This window comes from Heptranchias perlo, chromosome 12 (genome assembly GCF_035084215.1).
Source record: "Heptranchias perlo isolate sHepPer1 chromosome 12, sHepPer1.hap1, whole genome shotgun sequence".
Taxonomy (NCBI): domain Eukaryota; kingdom Metazoa; phylum Chordata; class Chondrichthyes; order Hexanchiformes; family Hexanchidae; genus Heptranchias; species Heptranchias perlo.
The window spans coordinates 59,860,602-59,881,855 of NC_090336.1; the positions used below are offsets into that span (position 1 = coordinate 59,860,602).

Genomic DNA, 21,254 nt, shown 5'->3' on the forward strand with positions numbered 1-21,254 from the left:
GACCAGTCTCAATCGTCTCAAGTCTGATAACATCCAGGGCATCACCAAACCAGCCATCTGCTGCCTGGCTTGCTGTAGCGGTGTCGAGCAGATCTCGGGTCTGATCTACGAGGAGAAGTGCCGGGGTGGGGGGGGGGCGGGCCGAAGGTTTCTGGAGAATGTCACCTACACTGAGCAAGCCAAGCGCAAAACGGTCACTGCCATGGATGTGGTGCACGCTGTGAAATGACAGGGCTGCATTCTCTTATGGATTTGGAGGCTGGACAACTCGACCCTTTCTACTAAGCACAAAACAATGGCACTGGTAACAACAATATGGAAGAGGCCAGCCTACCACGCAAGCAAAGGCAGTAGCTGGAAATAAGTGAAACGAGGGCACCTGACAATCACCTTGGTGGCAAGAATTAAAATGTACTGGATTACAGATGGGGCACTGTGGCTCACAACATCATCATCCCAATGCACTATATCGTGGAGTAACAAGATCGTGTGTTAGATCCCCATCTGGTGAGTGCCCGATCTTAGCCGTGCTGTGACTCAGCGGCAAGTACAGGCCAGACAGTGGCCTTCTTTCCCTCCCTTCCTGTGCAGAAGTACAGACCAGACATTTTCCACACAGGAAGAGGGGAAGGAGGAGTGCGAATTGCTCTTCTGGATCTCAAAGCAACCAATTGCAAAGAGCCCAAATGATGTCAGGAAACACTTCTTCACACAAAGGGTAGTGGAAATCTGGAACTCTCTCCCCCCAAAAAGCTGTTGAGGCTGGGGGTCAACTGAAAATTTCAAAACGGAGATTGATAAATTTTTGCTAGGCAAGGGTATTAAGGGTTACGGAACCAAGGCAGGCAAATGGAGTTAAGATACAGATCAGCCATGATCTAATTGAATGGCGGAATAGGCTCGAGGGGCTGAATGGCCTACTCCTGTTCCTATCTTCTTCAGTGTGGCATGAAGAGGCCATCTGGGTGATCCCGTGACACAGCCCACCTATCAAGCAGAGGCACTTGCAAGAAACTTACTGCAAGAAATTACAGGCGCAAAGCCCAAGATTTTCTGTCCGCCGAAATTAATGGGACAGAAAGTCGCTAGCTGCACACCTGCAATTTCCCCAAGGTGTGCTTCCTGAGAGCAAAGCTCCCCACTGGGAGCACCTGATTGTGGATTCGTCCCTCATGAGATAAACAGAAAATATAACTATATATAAAGATTTTTATTTTTAAAACACTAGAGAACGCTTTTATCTGCTGGTATACATCCAATTTCAGATACGACAGTCTTTGAAGAGATATAGCATGGTACTACTGTACCTCTGGTCAAAAGGCCTGAAGGAAAATCCAGAGACAGAAGTATGACGATGACTTGTTATCATTAATCTCTACTGACACACAAGTGATGGCAGCCGGAGGTTCAGTATGCAATGCTGCCAAAATCATAGCATTAGGACTTGAAAGTCAAGCTTCCTTCCCTAGTTTAAAGGTGACTAGGAAATTAATGGGAAAAAAAAACTGATGACCAGAGAATTTTTTTAAAAACTCCATTTACGGTCATGTTCAAAATCTGCTAAACATTACAATTAATATAGGAGATGATTCAATTAACGTGGAGGAATGGCTTCCACTGGCAAGAGGGTCGATAACCAGAGGACACAAATTTAAGATCATTGGTAAAAGGACCAGGAGGGAGAGAAGGAGAATTTTTTTGATGCAGCGAGTTCTTATGATCTGGAATGCGCTGCCTGAAAGGATGGTGGAAGCAGATTCAATAGAAACTTTCAAAAGGGAATTGAATATATACTTGAAATGGAAAAAAATTGCAGGGCTATGGGAAAAGAGCAGGGGAGTGGGACTAATTGCGATAGCTCTTTCAAAGAGCCGGCAAAGACACGGTAGGCCGAATGGCCACCTCTCGTGCTGTAAGATTCCATGTTGTATCTTATAATATGTGAACAGAGCTTTTTCCAATCAAAACTGTACAAGAATTTTGGCCAACTTCATAGGAGCCTCACCTCAACCGATCTTGACATTGCTCAAAATCTTTTTTTGCAGCAGTATTGGTTTACTAATGCACCACAATTCTACAAGGCGGTAATGTATCTGAATGACACCGTGAACACACAGCTAAGCAATTCGGATTACAGTCATAAAATTATTAGGTGCATCACTGTTCTGAAGCATACTCCTGCCTATTTTTCTTTCTGTATGACAGTCTATCACATTTTTTTAAATTCTTGTATAATAAAATTTGACTGTGGCATACAAACAAGAAGCAAAAAAAAAACTGCCAAATGGTGGAAATCTGAGACAAAAACAGAAAAGATGTTTCATCAGAACGGATTAGGAGGAGCTTGGTGGAGTGCCAAGAAACAACTACCAACAAAAACAATCTGCATATATCCATCAGTTTACACAGTGACTCAAACTGAGGTGATGTGAAGTTTGATACCAAAGGGGTGATTTTAAACCCCAAGAATGGGTGGGTTGGGGGCGGGTGGGAGTTGAAAATAATTGTTTTTTTGGATCACAACCGCAAAATTGTCGGACTTTGCATTCCCAATGCAAAGCCTGTAGATTTCCACGCCAACGTTAAACCCGGAAATAAAGCTGGGTTGCAGTCGCGACCCAAAAAACAACTATTTTCAACTCCCACCCGCCCCCAACCCACCCGTTCTTGGGGTTTAAAATCACCCTCCAAGTATCACAGTGTCGGGTAGGCGTTATAAACAGACCATTCTACAATGAACTATCTTTGAATAAACTGTTGAATAAAGCTACATTTACTTCACCAACTATTTGACCATCGCATCGTAGAACAGCCTACAAAACCCAGACAACTCTGTCTCATTTGTGCTTACATTTATTTACTGGTTTCTCCAGGTTTGACCTTCGTGGGCTTGGAGAATTGGAAAGAGCAATTGCCTCATTGATTGATAAATTATTCATCGGAACATCCGGCCAGGAGATTCCTCGGAGCCGCTTCCGCTCCGCCGCCATAACTTCATCAGGAGTGCGGCGGAAACCCCACTTAACGCACGTAAATGGGGTTTCCACTGCACCTCTGGCGGAGCGGGAGCAGCTCAGAGGAATTTCCCGGCTCTAAATCTGTCAGCTGTGTCTCACTTACGCAATAAAAATGGTAGTTGTCCATCAAGTATTCGCTGATTATTCCAAGGTTGGTAGTTCCACCTGTCTGAAAATTCAGTGCAACACTCGTTGGTGCGCAACACATTAACTATTGGTAACGGTGTTTATAGAATTTATTTAAGGTTTTACCATGTTATGTGCTCAAGGGTTGAATCATCAGTGATTAGGACTGCCTTGCAAAAGACTCTCATAATTCTCTTGAGCTTGTGCTGTTTGTGAATTCTGGATTTTTCCTTGAATTTGCCTCTGCCTATAGAATACATTCTGTTCCATACTGCACAAACAATGTGGGCAGGGGTAATGACTGATGATTACAAGCCTGCAGAACCTGTAGATATCAAAAGTCATCTGCCAACCCAAATCAAGGATATATTTTTTGAGTTAACTGGCCCATCACAAGTATGGATCATGGGCACAAGTTGGCAAGCCAGGTATCACCATGGGCAAGTCAGAAAATCTACCCGTGAAACTCTATTTTCTGTTGCTAGCACCAGCCCACAAAAGCGTATTTGTTGAATAACGTGTTCAAAATGCCTGCTCAACCAGTTTCCTATAAGTAGAGGTGCAATGCATTGAGCAAGTGTTAAAAATCCACTGCTTCCTTAGACCAGCCACACACCCACCGTTCTGATCTGCAATTAAATGCAGAATGATTGAGCCATGAATGTGAATTGGTTGCATCGTTCCTCTGGCAAGAAACACTCCGTATGTGCATTGCACATTCAATAAAGGCAGTGTAGAATTAAGTGGTTACATACCATCTCTAGTATGCTATACACTGCACATAAAATAGGGCAGGGCAGATCAGAATTTGTTTCCATCACTAAAAAGTTAACGGTAACACAATCGCAAACTACTGGCATGCCCTGCTGTATAGCTAATAGAACATAAGAACATAGGAAATAGGAGCAGGAGTAGGCCATACAGTTTATTACGGCCATAATTTATTCTTCCTTTCACTATTAGTCTGAGTGGCACAGTGAGCGACGGGGTGCTGAAATACTGGAAGCCTTGCTCTGCCAGCAGTAGTGCGGTGGAGTGGAACTCTTGTCGGCCCACGACCCTTTCCTATATTGAGGTCATCATATTTCAGGTGACCAAGGCGTATCAGAGGCACTTCCGTTTTGCCATAGCCACTGTGGTAGGGTGGCCCTACCTCCTCACCGGAGGGACTTCCTGGTCCAAAAGGTAAAAGAGGCACATTCTTTCTTCAGCTGCTAAAAAGGAGCTTAGGGTCTCGATTTAAAAAGATTAATTGATCCCCTTCTGGGATTATCTTTGTCTTGTTGACTGTTGAGGTGTTTACTGGATGCTGAACAGAGGTTTCACCAGCTAGTGGGGGTACAAGTGGAGGAATTCCCAGAGTAGCTCAGGAACTTCCCAGACACACCGCCTCCCCTCCGGCTGGAATTTAGGGTACCCTAAAATGGGGGGGAAGCCTGGCGAAACAGGATAGATGCTGTTTCCCCTGGCTGGAGAGTCTAGAACTAATGGTCAGTCTCAAGATAAGGGGTTGCCTATTTAGGACCGAGATAAGGAAAAATTTCTTCACTCGGGGTTGTGAATCTTTGGAATTCTCTATCCCAGAGGGCTGTGGATGCTCATCGTTGAGCATATTTAAGACTGAGATCGATAGATTTTTGGACACCAAGGGAATCAAAGGACGTGGGGATCAGGAAGGAAAGTGGAGTTGAGGTCAAAGATCAGCCATGATCTTATTGAATGGTGGAGCAAGTTCGAGGGGCCATATGGCCTATTCCTGCTTCTATTTCTTATGCTCTTATGAAACCATGTCCAATCCCAAATTGTTGCCCCGGGCGGGGGAGGGGGGACGGGGGGTGCAATCTCCTTTTCTGCCTTCCTCCCCATTCCAGGAATATCAGCTTCTGATCAATCACTGTAGGATGTAATATCTTAATCATTAACATTTTAGCAAATATTACTGAATACCACAACTATATACATGTTAAATAGAAACAAAAGCAAGAATTTTCAAGAATGGTGCCACTGAATTAGTTTGTACTATCCAATGATTTTAACATATGGCAGCAATCATGTGATATCCAATTGAGGTGTTTAAGATGATTAAAGGATTTGATAGGGTAGATACGAGAAAAATTATTTCCTCTGGTGGGGGAGTCCAGAACAAGGGGGCATAACCTTAAAATTAGAGCTAGGCCATTCAGGGGTGATGTCAGGAAGCACTTCTTCACACAAAGTGTAATGGAAATCTGGAACTCTCTCCCCCAAAAAGCTGTTGAGGCTGGGGGTCAATTGAAAATTTCAAAATTGAGATTGATAGATTTTTTTGTTAGGCAAGGGTTAGGCAAGGGTTATGGAACCAAGGTTTGTTAGATGGAGTTAAGATACAGATCAGCCATGATCTAATTGAATGGTGGAACAGGCTCAAGGGGCTGAATGGCTCCTTGTTCCTATGATATGAATGGACAGTTGGGGGCGAGTTACAAGACTAATTTAAGCAGGGAGTTCAGATGACATTATAAACAATAGAAGTAAAAGGCAAGCAGTTTATAAATGTCAAATTATCCCCTTGATTGGATCACAGGCTCATAACTCACTACCTGACAATCTGTTGTGCTATAAAGTTATCATGGACTGTGGGGATATTTCCCCTCTCTCAGCAGTATAAGTGATGGCTGATCCTGCACATCATGTCCTTAATGCGCAATGACATTCAGACAAGAGTATTAATCCCTTGTCATGTCATCAATGCAGTATTTATTTGGCAGCTGGTTGCCAGAATCTAGTGCCTTTAATATAATACAATATATACCATATATAAAAACACTGATAAAATAGACAGAGGAAGTTTAATTTTACATTTATTTCCTCTGCTCTTAGTTCACAACAGCGAACTACAAAACATCCTAAATTACAGCCTTTTGCATTATCTTTGTATCTTATGTAATATAATTAAACATTAAGGAGGCAATAGCAGTTTTAAACTCTGCAAATGATGTTCTTCCTTTAATTGAAATGCGCTCTTATTGTGAATATATCTGAAGGTGTGGGTGGTTCATTTCCAAACTGCACCTCCTCTTTCACAATGCTTACAAACAGCACACACTCCATTAATTAACTCCTTTGACTAGCATTCATCTACTCTACCTGACAAATTGCACCCAGATGTTAGTGGAGTAAGGAACAAGCACAGATCAAAGTTGCTGAGGGAGATGTGTTTGATCTGTCACAAGCACCAAGGCTGTTGATGGAAGCAAATTATTTCCCTTTAGATTAATCCTAAGCAAAGGGCCACTAGGGGAGAGACTGACAGTGAAAGCTTCCAGCCAATCAACAGGCTTTACAAGCACAGTCCCAAAGGACCTTGGGAGGTAGCAGTGTAGCCATGACAATCTGGTGCTGCACATCATCTATTAACCCTGTCCTTGCTTTCTGCCACTTTAAAGTTGGATGGGGTGGCAAGGTTCAAAATGACAGTATCAGTTTGTTGAATACAGGAGATTAACTCAAATATATATTTAACTCAACAAAGACAGCATCTTACACAATGATACACATGCTCAATATGATAAGCATTTGATTTTTTTTTTTACTTCCAACTGAATGATACGGCATTGACATGCATTATTACACCAGATAGAGATAGTTTGGACGATTGAGGTATTAATGACATAAACCAAGCACAAAGCTCCTTTAATTTAACAAAACATTTATGGTCTTAAAAACAGAATGTTCTCAAAAAAAATGGAGGCTGTAATGATGATTGATCCCACTAACAAGCATGAGCCACAAGGAGACTTGGCATGTAACCTGGAAATTAACTGGATATCATTGTATGGTGACTTCAACACTGAAGCAGAGGTATACGACTCTCACTCTGGTTGAAACTGAATCATTCACTGCTTTGCATAGAAAATTTGCATCAATTTTGTAATTTCTCTTCTTACTAAAACCCTAGATTAGCTCCTTCACTTCCTTGCTTTTCTACACAGCTGGGCTGGGTAGAATGCTCTGCACCAAGGATCTGTGAAGGACAACATTGACTAGAATGGACTTGCCAGGGGTGGGGTGAGGGTCATGGCTGAGCAGTGCCAGACGATTCCACACTCCGTGGCACTATTACTTTCTGCCCTGGAGGACCGAGTTGAGACCAAGCTGCCCAGGTGCAAATGGCAGTCCAGGCTGGGATTCGAACTCCGTTCTCCTAAGCTCCAGTGACCTGGCCACCTTCATTAAGACCCTTTTTACTTCCTAATTGCAAAAACAATAGTTTAGGGCTCGTAAAAATTCAGGGTATTTACTTAATAAACACACAAATGGATGTCTACAATTTAAAAAAATTCAGATATATTTTAATAAACTGCAAACCCTTAACTTTCTGTTTACAGCAAACACAACTTGTCTGGAAAATTAAATGAGCATTTTGACCCCAAGATGTCGTGCCACTTCAATACAAAGCTTTTTGCAGGAGGTGCTAACCCACATTAATGCATTTTTACCCATCTCACCCTGGGTCAGGCGGCAGGAGGCACAAACAACCTACCAGACATACAATATGCCATGGTCTCTTAGTTTGCTACCTAGTGAGAGTTGTCAGTTTGATAGCAACAGATTCTACCCGCACAACCAATCAATGCAGGATTGCCGCTCTCTGCACATTAACTGACAGATATCCACTGGGACTTCAATTTGCTCCTTGAAGATGCGATACATATGCTTTACTCCGTCTATCCGATCGAACCCCTTCATAATTTTAAAGACCTCTATCAGGTCACCTCTAAAGCCATATGTGCATATTTCTGAAACTCTTAAGACATTTAAAAATCTCGTGGTATGAGGAAAACCAGGACTATTCCCGAAATGGTTATTTAAAAAAATATTTAACTACTTAACTGGCCCTGATGTGAAATGAAGCTGCTCGCATCACTGGAATGCCCGAATACACTGGAGAGAGAAAAAAGTGTAATTGTCACGCAAATGTGAATGCTGATTCTACTTTTATAAAGTAACCATTAATTAGCTATAATCTTTGCAAGGCTGACCTACTTGTGACTGCCCCATTGTGATGTGATGGTTCAAAAAGTATCTTTCCAAGAAGATCCTCGTCACATTTATCCAGGAGTCAGAGAAGTACTGAAACTGTTTTTAACTGCAGGGAATGCAGTTTCCACAAGATAATAGCATATTTATGGACAATTTTCTGGTCAGCAAACAGATGCCTAACTGATTCTATTTATCACTACACCAAAGATAAAAGCCACATTGAAATAACAATTAAAAACCTGTAAAATATTTCAATTCTATAATTTTTGGTTTGAATGCACACGTTACACCTGTGGGGCAGATATATAATAACTGCAAAGTGCTTTCAATTTGCACTGATGCTAAAGGAGTCTCACTCAGGTTCACTCTGCAATCAGGTCTGACCCTGCTTCCAGATGTATGCTGCAACACAGCATCAGTGCGAAGCAAAACCATTTTGCACAGGCATTAGTCTCAATGCAGCCTTGAAGACTTTAGTAATTTAACAGTGTTCTTTGCTTAAAAATTTTAAAAAACTCCAAAATACACATTTTAAACGACACATACAAGAAAATTAGACACTACAATTCTGACGTTACAAGGGCCTGAAAATCTTAGTCTTTGATTTTAATTTCACAAAGTCACAGGTTACAATAATCTGACTACACATGATCAAATATAAGGTTGTGGGCTCAGACCCCTCTCCAGACACAAAATCTAGACTGACATTTCTGTGCTACACTGTCGGAGGCGCCATCTTTCACATGAGATGTTAAACCGAGGCCCCACCTGCCCTCTCAGGTAGACGTAAAAGATCCTGTGGCACTATTTTGAAGAAGAACAGGGGAGATCTCCCCAGTGTCCAGGCCAACATTTATTCTTCAACCAACACCACTAAAACAGACCATCTGGTCATTATCTATTGTTGTTTGTGGGACCTTGCTGTGCACAAATTTAACCACATTACAACAGTGATAATTCTTCAAAAATATTAAATTGGCTGTGAAGCACTTTGGGACACCCTGAGGTACTATATAAATGCATGTTTAAAATCTCTCCAAGACCTCGCCCCTCCCTACCTCTGTGACCTCCTCCAGCCCTACAACGCTCCGAGATCTCTGTGTTCCTCCAATTCTGGCCTCTTGTGCATTCCAGATTTTTTTTTAAAAATTGCTCCACCGTTGGCAGCAGTGCCTTCAGCGACCTAGGCCCTAAGCTCTAGAACTACCTCCCTAAACCTCTCTGCCTCTCTCTCCCCCTTTAAGACGCAACTTAAAACCTACTTCATTGACCAAGTGGTCACCTGTCCTAATATCTTTTTTTGTGGCTTGGTGTCAAATATTGTTTGATAACGCTTCTGTGAAGCGCCTTGGGACATTTTACTACGTTAAAGGCACTATATAAATGCAATTTGTTGTTGTTGTTATTGCTATTCTTTTTATTCTACAATAAAGTCTTATAAAATTACAGCATGGCATTCTTGGCCTTAACTATAACTACCATGAAAGTTACAGAGTGATTTTGAATTTGTTACCTTGAACTGCAATGTCATGTGGATTTAGCAGACACTATTTTAAACTTAAATGATTCCAGCCAACTTGTATTTATAAAATGATCTGCTAGAGAAGCATTTCTTGATGGAGGACTGTTGATGTGCATAGTGTTTACATTGGACGCCAGTACAGATTCTAGAAAGATAATTCTCCTGATCACTGAGCCAGTTATTAGCAGACTGAATCAATGTCAGCACAATTTGCATGCTGCATATGACAGCATTCTCGATCTCTTCTGGTAACCTTTTAAAATCATATCATTTCAGGTTTTTCAATTTTATTTCATTTTTCTTTTTGCAAAGGTAAATCAATTTATTGCAGCATTAATAGGTAATGGAGGGGGGGGGTACATACTATGGCTTCTTTGGATTTTATTCAATAATGCAGCAAAAGTGGCAAAGGTAAATATCGAGTGAAATTTGATATGTTTACAGTCTCATTCTTACCTCATCTCACTTATTTTTGAGAATAGACAAAACGAATGATTTTTAAAAAAAATTGCACTCCTTTCATTTTTCCCTCATTGGTGCAACATCTTTGTTGTCCCAGTATTTTTATAGTTGCATCAGTGATGCCTGGCTGAGTGACGGAGGACACTGAGCCTGTACTGTACCGGAGAATAGTGTGACAATCTTAAATAAAATTATACTGTCCTCGCACCCTCCTCCGTCTCTCACATTTCATTGCTACTTCTTTTCAAGACGTTCCAAGTTTCAAACATGCTGCGGTTGCTTTAAATTTCTCGTCCAGACTATGCACTAGTTCAGGTCAAACATGGATTTCCTCCAACATTAGGGACTCAGTGGGCTCAATTTTAAAAGTAAAAAACAGGTGGGTTGGGGGGGGGGGGCATTGAAAATTGCCCCCATTTCAGACCCACCCCCAACCCGCCTATTTCTGGTTTTCATAGGGAGGGGGGTGACCAACCAGCTCCCAAGAGGTGGGTTGGCCTTAAAACGTTCCAAGGAGGCTTCAGGCCTCCATTTTTCACTAATTTACGATTTCAACCCCGGGGGGCCGAGATTCCTGGGCCTTCTGTTTCACGCCTCGCGAAAGGAGGCGAGAAGGCCCGAGACTAATAGGCAGGTGTCTACATAGGCACAGCTTGTGGGCCTGGAGGAGCAGGAGTGCTTCCCCCCCGCCCAACAAGCCTACCTGCACCGACCCCCGATCCCAATCCTCCGACCCCGACCCTGATCATCCCCCTCAACTATCGTGGACCCCCAGGAAGACCCCCAATCCCCTACCTCCCCGTGACTGACGCCTGATCCCATCCCATGACTCGCGATCCCCTGCCCACCTATGCCAACCCATGCCACCCATCCCCCTTGCTCACCCATGCAAACAAAGACTTACTTGATGACGTCCTCTCCCTGCCTGGTCTCCCATCCGACTGAGCCCAGCCTGTCAATCAGCCAGTCAGTCAGACGGGAAACCGACAAAAAAATATAAAAGACGTCCTTACATCAAAATCATAAGGACATCCGGGAAACCCGTACTAATGGGTTTCCCGACCTCAAATTGACCCCCTCGCCCCCTTCCCGGCTCAATTTTAAAATTGAGCCCAGTATGTGGGGCATTCTGTTTGCAAACTCACATCTTACCAGGTTTGTGACCCAGTGCACTGGCACACAAATGTCTTACATCACTGAACCATCCATCTGATCAGTTTCAGGTAGAACAAAAAACCTCAATAGCAAACACACTGCTACTGGTGTAACTGAATTCCCGCACTTTTATATACTTCTCAGTGGCATGTGAAATCTGTACTGTGAAATGTAAATTTTAAAGAGTACTGTGCACAGTTCTGGTCTTTATATTCTAAAAAGGATGTAGAGGCACTGGAGAAGGTGCAAAAGAGATTTACAAGTATGATACCAAAACTGAGCCGTTATACCTATCAGGAAAGATTGAAAAGGCTGGGGCTGTTTTCTCTAGAAAAGAGAAGGCTGAGGGGTGACCTGATCGAGGTCTTTAAGATTATGAAAGGGTTTGCTAAGGTAGACGTAGCGAAGATGTTTCCACTTGTGGGGGAGACCAGAACTAGGGGCCATAAATATAAGATAGTCACTAATAATTCCAATAGGCAATTCAGAAGAAACTTCTTTACCCAGAAAGTGGTTAGAATGTGGAACTCACTACCACAAGGAGTAGTTGAGGCGAATAGCTTAAGGGGAGAATATGGGGAAGCTCGATAAACACATGAGGGAGAAAGGAATAGAAGGATATGATGATAGGGTTGGATGAAGAGGGGTGGGAGGAGGCTCGTGTGGAGCATGAACACCAGCATGGACCAATTGGGCCGAATGGCCTGTTTCTGTGCCGTGCTGCGCAATATTGGTAACAACGCATTAACATATCTGTATGAAATGCCTTTGTCTATCAGTTTAACACAATTAACCAATTTATTTTAAAACAGGTTAACAACTCATTTACAATAACCAGAATTTGATATGAATGTAGTCAGTACATAGTGTGATTTCATCTCATTAGTTTCAATGAGACAGTTTACATTTAAACAGATTCATTGCATATTTACCTCAGCAACCGGCTTGAATTATTTACACGCTTTAAGTTGTATGTGCAATGGTAACAACATCAGTGTACTTTAACTGAAAATTATCCATAAGGAGGAAAGAGGTGGAGAGACTGAGGAGTTTAGGGAGGGAAGTCCACAGCATGTGCAGCAGGCAGCAGAAGGCACAGCGAAGTCAGTGGGGGTTGCATAAGAGGCCATGGCAGGAGGAATACAGAGTTCTTGGAAGGTTGTAGGGTTGGGGAAGTGTGAGGCCTTGAAGGATAAAAACACAAGGACGAGAATTTTAATTTGGAGGCTTTCAGGGATTGGGAGCCCATGTAGGTCAGCGAGCACAGGGGTGGTGGGTGAGCAGGACTTGGCCCGGGATAGGGGATAGGATATAGACAGCAGAGTTTTCGATGAGCTGAAGTTTATTGGGGTGGAGAGGGGAGATGTGAGGCCTGCCAGGAGAGCTTTGGAATAATCAAGGCTGGAGGTGACAAAGGCATGGATTAGGGTTTCAGTAGCAGATGGGCTGAGGCAGGCAATACTATGGAAGTGGAAATAGGAGGTCTTTGTGATGGACAGGACATAAGGTCGGAAGCTCAGCTTGGGATCAAATAGAACTCAACCTGAGACAATGGCCGTGGAGGAGGATGGAATCGGTGGCAAGGATATGGAATTTGTGACAGGAGCTGAAGACAATGGTTTTAGTCTTCTCAATGTTTAACTGGAAGAAACTGTGGCTCATCCAGGACTGGATGTCAGACAGACAGTCTGATAATACAGAGGCAGTGCAGGGGTCGAGAGAGGTGGTGGAGAGGTAGAGCTGGGTGTCGTCAGTGTACATGTGGAACCCGACTCCATGTCTTTGGATGATACATGTAGATGAGAGAGAGGAAGGAGCCAAGGATAGATATTTGGAAGATTCCAAAGATAACTGTGCAGAGGCAGGAACAGAAACCATTTCTGGAGATGCATTGGCTACGATTGGATAAATAAGAGTGTAACCAAGCAAGGACAGTCTCACCGAGTTGGACAATGGAGGAGAAACGTTGAAGGAGGATGGTGTGGTTGACCGTGTCAATGGCTGCAGATGTTGAGAAGGACGAGGAGGGATAGTGCTCCACGGTCACATAGGATGCCATTTGTGACTTTGATTAGCATCGTTTCCACGACAGGGTGTGAACCTGATTGGAGAGATTCAAACATGGCGCTGCATGAAAGATGGGCATGAATTTGGAACGTGACAACACATTTAAGGACTTTGGAGAGGAAAGGAAGGTTGGAGATAGGACAGTAGTTTGCAAGGAGAGAAGTGTCATGGTGGTTTCTTTGAGGCGAGGGCAGGGGGGTGGGGGGAAAGAGGTAAGGGAGGTAAAGATGGCAGTTTTCAAAAGGGGAGGAACAATACCTGAAATGAGGGAATTATTTACAATGTCAGGTAGCATGGGGATTAGTTATGGAAGATGGGTAGTCAGCAATTTAGTGGGAATGGGATCCAGGGAGCAGGAACTGGGTCTCATGGAGAAGAGGAGCTTGGAGATGACACGAGGTGATATAGGAGAGAAACTGAATGTAATGTTTATGGTGAGCATTAAGACGTGACTTTAAAAGAATGTGTTTAGAAACCATCTTTATCCATTATAGAACTTTCAGTAGGGGATACGTGTAGTTGATCAGGTAGTATTGGTTTGACTAAGCTATCGTGGGACAGCAGTCATTATTTTTCATTTTCAAAACTTTTTAAAAAAGGAAAAACTAATACAAATTGACAATACTTGACAAAAATTAAAACAGATACATCTGCCCAGTGAACACTTTAGTAGGAGTGTTCAAACTTTTCACTTCGCAGGCCCCTTAGGTGTGTACCAAGGAGCCTCACAGACCACGTATAAACTTTAAATGAGTGTCCCCATTAATTGTGAATTTCTCAAAATGGTAATCTAACGGATGTGTGTGCTCCAATTTAAGATTTAACCACCAGTGAGGCAATAGCACTAGCCAAACCTCCAGGCTTACAAAATTCAAACAGGATAAGCTAGCAAATAAGAAATAAACGCAAACCGGACCGAGATATCTGGACTTCGAGGGCCAATTGCCAGGGCTGCAGGTTAGACACTCATGCTGTAAAGAGGGAGCAAACACTGAGCCCTAAACAAGCTGGAGCAGACCCACAACAACCAAATTTCCTTGGCCTAACCATTCCAGCATTCCCACTGGTTACACAAGCACTGGAATCCAAGAAAGAACTTACTAAACTGAACTCAAATAAAACCAAACAGGTGCGCTCTTACCAATAGTGCAACATTCCCCTTTTCATAAGTTACACTAAACCAATGATACAGTGACCATATCATTCCATCCAACGTGATTCCCTTTCTGACCCTAAGTAATAGGCAGTCATGTGATGCCATGGAATGGCAGAATGGTGCTTTTCTTCTGTAATTCTCCAAATTACAAGCTCCTGATCTCAACTGTGCAGTCAGGGGAATATCGCAATGGTGTGGAGATTGACAAAAAAAAAGTTAGCTCAAGTCACTCTCATGCGAATCCTTAGCAGCAAGCTCAAGAAAAACATTGGCAAATCGCCCAAGAGCTGGCCCTTGCCCACCCCCGCAGTCAGAGAGGTGGTACTTGGCAATGGGGTGCAAATGAAAGTTCAGAATAAGGATTGACGTAATACAATGAGGGAGGAAAAATATATACACATAGCCCCAAGAAAAAATAGTGAAACTGAACAAGTGGTTATGCAGTTCTATTAACGCAGAATAAAAAAAGACAGCTCATTCCAATCTACATATAAAGAATTAGGTTATCTGTACTGCAACTAGTTGTTTCATTTTTTGCATTTATATAACTCATCACCTGTTAGAATGCCTTTGCAACTGTACAGGGATTGGTTGGCCCTTTTAATCACATTATAGTATAGGGGGTGTAAATCTATAATGAAAACTTGCTTTCTTTACTCTGAGTCATTCTTAAAGCTGTGGGTCCTAATAAAGATAGCACCAAACCGCCGGGTTCTCATGCGACAGCCGATGAAAGCTGTTAAGAGAGTCCTGGAATAGCCAAAAAGGACAAGCCTCTGTGACCTCTTGTCCTGCTGGGTTTGATCTGACAAAGAGAGGTGGGGCAATTGTGCAGCTCCATTGTCTCAACTGTCAGATCAGAGAAAACACTGTAAGGCTCATCATTAAGGTTTATGGGGCTGCAATTGAAGGGGATTAAAAGCAAGATCTATTGAGATCCTTTTAGACTGGAGAATAACATTAAATAACTATTAGAGGCTTGGCTCAATAATGCTTTACTGTGCCTCTTGCTGAGACATTCACAATTCCAGAAGTGCACATGTTCTCCCAGCTGCACTATTGAGGGTTACCCATAAACATCTTAAATAATTCTCAAGCTTTAATGCACTGTCCAATTTTTAAGAAAGACATACAATAATGAAATACCAATACTTTGTGATCAGATTTATAAGCACTTTATGAGTTTTAAAACATACTTACCTTACATTATAAACATTTCTATAAAACCCACGTCCCTGGAAAGCATAAACCCATAGCTGTGTCCGATCTCCATCTGTGTGTGAAAATACAATGTAGAACTCTTCATCAACAAGCCAGAGGTTAAATATTATGGCTGCTGACAGGCATGAGGAAAGAAAATTCCCCAAAATAAATGACTTTTCTTGAAAGGCATACGTTCGTGAGCAACCTGGCCACATATCGGCCTCTGACATTTATGAATAGATGTTTCTTATATGATTGGAAGAGAATTTTGTGATAAAGACCTACAATCATCTATTGCTGTCAACATCTTGGTTCCGACAGAAATCAGACTCCCCATAACCACTAGTTTGGAAGGAGGGGGTTAAGATGGTTTGAAAAGTAAAAGGAACAGAATACATTTCCTCAAATTGGAACTCAGTATTTTTTTTAGGTGAAATGGTCATAAGTGAAGCAAGATGCCAATATCGCTCCTCCATTGCCAGCAAAACTGTCAGACACACAACCTATAGACTACTTTTGTTTTCAAGGATTTTATGTTGTAGTAGTATCAGACAAGTACTTAGCATGCCCCAGTCAGATATGCTTGTAAAGATATTTACCATCTGTTTGCACTTAGACTGTAAAGCTGCCTGCTACGCGCAGATCACAATGTTTTGCAATAACATTGTCATTTTACCTGTGCGTAAATCTTCCAGTTTCATACTAACTCAACTCAGGCACGGCTATGGAAAAGATCTTTCTACATGGGCTACTGTTCTTCCATCCCAGTCTATCTTTTAACTGGAATGAACCAACAATATCGAGAATGGATTCATGGGGGGCCCAGAAGCAAGACATCACTGGCACATGCATAGAGTTTGGATGGTATTCTTAATTCTCAACCAATGACAGATGGCGGGCAAGGATCTAACGACAGCAGTCACTGGCTCAAATGCCAAAAACGAACAAGTGAGTGGAGAGTGGACAGCATTCCCGGCTAGCCCTTCCTAGTGTGAAAGCAGAGTAGATAAAACCACTCTGATCAGGACATTGTTGTACAAGCTTCACATCCTTCCCCAAAAAAGGGAGACAGCTACATTCACTCTCAGGAAAAGCATGGCTTTCTCTGCTGCTAGGAAGTCACCACCGTGGAAACAACAGAGATACTGACCGTTATTTTTTGAAAGACTGCAAACCGGTTTAAGTGAACCAATGAAGTCAGCAAAATTCCCATCTATTTTTTGTGTTATCTTTGTTGCAACTTAATTGACCTTATTTAATGATAAATGGACCCATTCCTGTTTTAGAAGTGCCAGGTAGTAATATGAGACACTGTTCCTGTGAGACTATTAACAGGCCACAGTAATGTTACATGTTGTCCCTATCTTTACAACAACTTCATAGTCACGCTGGCAATCATTTGTTAATAATCAATCAGATAAACAGTTTCAGCAGCCAAGGATTCCAGTATTCTGGACAGATAAGAACGAGATTCTACACATATTTTACAGTAACAAGCTCGTCTTTTATGACTTAAAGTAACAGTACGATATCTGCACAGCCTTAAAAGAGACAATCACGCGAAGAAAAAGGGCATGGGCGTTGCTTGCTCTCAAATCGCATGGAAGCACTTAAGTAACAGCTTGTTTATATTCAGGTGTTTTAAGGCATATTCCCCTGAAACAATGGAAGTTGGATTAAGGAATACACTAAAGGTGCATATTTGATCTGTTTTTTTAAAAAAAGCATTTAATTTTTTTTAAAAAATCACACGCGCCATCAAGCAGTCAAATGAATGATTTTCAATTTTCAATAAAATGTAACTGTTTATGCCATTAGTAGCTGCACAGAACCACTAGCTTAAAGTATCAGGTTTTCGATCTTAACAGGCAAATCAAAAGGAACTTCATTAATGGTACAGGTCGAGTGGGTAGCATGAATTTGGGGAAGGGAGGTATTGGCACATCAACAGAGTGAGTTTTATATTAAAGAGTTTCACTTGACGTAAAAATAAAATAATTTCACGGGGTGATCTGATTGGTGTCCAGCCATAGGTTTGAATGAAGGCCTCAGAATCTGACCTCAAGCTTTAACTCGGGAAGTTCTCAGCTGGGCCAAGCCATGTCAAAAAGGCGCTTTGTTCAATTTAATACCTCCAAACTTTGGGGTGGGAGCGAGGGAGCTAAAATAATCTTAAAAGATAAAACCAAATACATTAATAACTTCTAGTCCGAAGTTTCCTAAGGAAAAGCATTTCTAAATTCTTTGGTACTTGCAGACTTGTTTTACAAACAGATTTATTAATAAACCACTCTTTTAAATAGAGTGCAAGTTCACATATAACTCTTGATAACATGTAAAATTAGCAGCAAGATTGATGACAATATTCTGGAAATCTCCATTTAAAAAAAAACATTGAAATCAAGTACAGTGAAAGAAAAGAAATGAATTTCCTTTGGTGGTGGTGGTGGGGTGGGGGGGGGGGGGGGGAATTGAACTGATGACCTTAACAGCAGGGGCCTAAAAATCATTGCAATAGAGAACGGTTTGATGCTATGCCATCCCAGAATAAGAGGAGTCAATAACTGGATGTAGATGCAGCGTGCCTTCATCAGACACATTGAAAAGTGGCGGTGCCTACATGTCAATTTTGGATTAGAGTGTGTCAGAGTGTTTTCCCCACAGGCAATACACTACTATTGACTTTCCTCTCCACCTCCTCCCCCATTAGCTGTGTAGGGTAGATATACATTTATTGAAGGCTATAATGGAAGTCTGAGGGTCCCCTGTCCTGGGGCCAGAAGAGAAGACGAGCCATCACTTCATGTAATGGCAGCCCATCTGTGACAGACCTGACCTACATTTTCCCTCCTCTTGCTCACAACTGTCTGCCTATGCTTTAAGAAGAGGTTTTGTAATAAGCAGCAAGGAAGTGCATGCTGGGCATGGCTAGTTAACGTCTTTAGTGAATCTAGATTTAACCAGGCTCCCTCATAGCCAACAATTACTAAATTCCAGAAAATAACCTGAATAATAAAAAAAATTGTCCTTTTTCTCAATACAACAGTATTATTCAACATCATTATCCATAGATTATGTTGAATTCCATCTCATTTACAAGATTATGCAAAAATGTAACAAGGATTTATGTAATTGCAAATTAGGTTATATACTGAATTAGGAGTTAGTGAAAAGAGAGAACACAAACACGTATGCATAAAAATAAACATATAGCAGGTTTAGTAGAAGTATCCAGCAAGTCATCATAATTACACATAAATAATATATTGATTTTATCTACTCTGAGAAGCCTCTTTTAATTTAAGTGATACTGAATTGATGACTTAAAAAGCTGCTGCCTTCACAAAGCTCCTCGGCAGAACCTACCACGACGCTGCAGGTCATACTCTCTCTTTGTCTCTTCATTCCCCAGTATTTTCCACGCCTGATCAACTTCGATGAACCTCTGTACGCGCTCCTCAAGTTCTCCCGCTGGCACATCTCCACTCTGTTTGTCCGGATGATACTGCCAATCAGAAAGGGGGAGGGGGGAAAAAAGAGAAAAAAAAGTTGAGAGTGAAAAAATAAAATCAATATTATAGCTCAGATTTAGTTTGCGGGGGGGAGGGGGAGGGGGGCAGCGGAAAGTGAGGTAGTCGGGAACACGAGTCAAGACCATTGGGCTCCAGAGACTGCAGCCAGGTTAATTAAACCACAGGAGTCACAGACATCGATGTCACAACCTGCTCTGACAGCATTTTCTGGATAATTTACTGTTGGTGCTGCTGGCGTTATGGACAATTTACCAAGCAATGTTGTGAACAGGCAGAATGAGAAACAAAAAAAGGGGGCAGGGGATGTGCGAATGCAAAAAGAAACAAAACATGATGCACAAATCAAACGCACGGCTATTGAAAAATTTACAATATTATAAAAACACCATATCTTAAACACTCAGTGAATATGGGTAAATGCAACTCCAACTAGTAATTGTTAGCAACTAAGTCAATTTGGATAGTATTTATACCCAATGCAGGAGTACATTTTGTTTATCTAACAGATAATGCAGAAAAGAATTATAAAAGCAATAGGTGGTTATAAAGAAATCCCACTTCTGCTATATTGGGGTGTAAATTCAACACTGGGAAATGCTTTAACTGTCAGTTTACAATTAATTTCACATTGCCCACCCTGATAACATAGCAATAAATAAGAAGTCCAGCCTATTTTGTCTTTCACCCTATTAATGTCACATCTTATAGCTCCTGATGGGGCCTGACATTAGCAGGGTTAAACCATATGAAGAATCTATCTTTCCACCACAATGATAAAACCCTTCACATACTGTATTACATTTGAGAGAACACCACTAATTAAAACAGAGTGTGGTCTCCTTATCTACATCCCACTAAATTAATTACCAGCTGTACTTTATATGCTTTAAAATGCAGTATTAGACAACGTAAATGGTGCTTGACTTTCTCTTCTCTGTAGAGCATTTCAGTGCTTTCAAACATAATAAAAAAAAAGGTTCGCTACAAACAGGAAGCACCTCTCATTTGACATTTAACTCATGGTTCTTTGTCCTCTTATATTGTGGAAGTACCTATGTAACATTTAATTAAAACAAGAGCACATCTGCTAGTAAACGTTTAAGCTTCTGTAATCCACTAAACACTTCTTTTGTGATCAAGGTAAGGATTCAATTTACTGAAAGGTATTGAGCACTGTATGTGAGACTAAGTACACAGACTTCATGTAAGCAGGATTATATTGATTCTTAAAAAGTGCAGACTGAGTTTCACAATACAAAGCGCAAGTGTCAAGATTTTTAAGAACAGTGTTACCTTTGAACTCAACAAACCCCTTTGAGTACTTACTATATGATTACATTCCTTTTTCTATGCAATTTTACTATCTCAGCTGTCAGGGACGGTAACTGTCTTATCACAGCACCCACACATTACAATAATGAAATGCTTTAATCACATTTTGCCCAAGTTTAAGAAACCTCAGATGAGCAATGGGAGTTTCATCTGCCAGTCCTAATTAGCACTTGATTTGGTTTTCACGTTACATTAAAAGGAAAAACCCAAAACTCTATAATGGTATCATTTAACCCTATAGTGACAGGATTTGCTCTGTGAACCATAGACTTCTCATTAATGGTATAGTGCAGACTCACAGAGGCTTTGTATTCAATGACATGATCCCTTTCTGTACAGAAAACCATTTTAAGTATCCAAGCACTCCATCAATGCCTCCAGAGCACTATTCTACTTTATAATGCTTATGTAGACCCTGTCTCTGTTAGTAGTGAGCACTAACGATTTGTCTCGACATAGGGAAAGGGCCGATTACCCCAAGTTAGCAATAGAATTTTAGAATAACGTGTATTGCCCATATTATACCTGATTTATAGAATCGCCATATTCTTAATCTTAATGCAGTTAGTCATTACGTTGATCCAAATTATCCAATGCTCTACAGAACGAATCGGCACCATTGAGGTTTTACCAACAGTGAAAGCCGACTGACCTCAGAG

The 21,254-nt window shown here is 41.6% G+C and overlaps 2 protein-coding genes across 14 annotated transcripts in view; one reads left to right on the forward strand and one right to left on the reverse strand.

The window, feature by feature from the left end:
* The window catches only part of immp1l (inner mitochondrial membrane peptidase subunit 1), a 172,437-nt gene that overhangs the window by 127,292 nt on the left and 23,891 nt on the right, over positions 1–21,254 (forward strand). Inside the window, exon 9 of one of the 10 annotated variants that reach the window (XM_067994208.1) lies at positions 2,874–2,996. The exons of the other annotated variants lie outside the window; for them this stretch is intronic. The gene's annotated coding sequence lies outside the window, so the exon portion shown is untranslated. Of the gene's footprint in view, positions 1–2,873; positions 2,997–21,254 lie in introns of those variants that run through there. 10 annotated transcript variants of the gene reach the window in all.
* dnajc24 (DnaJ (Hsp40) homolog, subfamily C, member 24) overlaps positions 1–21,254 on the reverse strand; it is a 59,007-nt gene that overhangs the window by 12,992 nt on the left and 24,761 nt on the right. For 2 of the 4 annotated variants that reach the window (XM_067994198.1, XM_067994194.1), the window contains exons 3-4: positions 19,097–19,235; positions 8,016–8,066 (exon numbers count right to left, since the gene is read on the reverse strand). In XM_067994198.1, coding sequence (XP_067850299.1) covers positions 8,016–8,066; positions 19,097–19,235 — 190 coding nt within the window. Of the gene's footprint in view, positions 1–8,015; positions 8,067–15,727; positions 15,801–19,096; positions 19,236–21,254 lie in introns of all 4 variants that reach the window. The other 2 variants (XM_067994196.1, XM_067994195.1) reach the window with 2 other exon arrangements.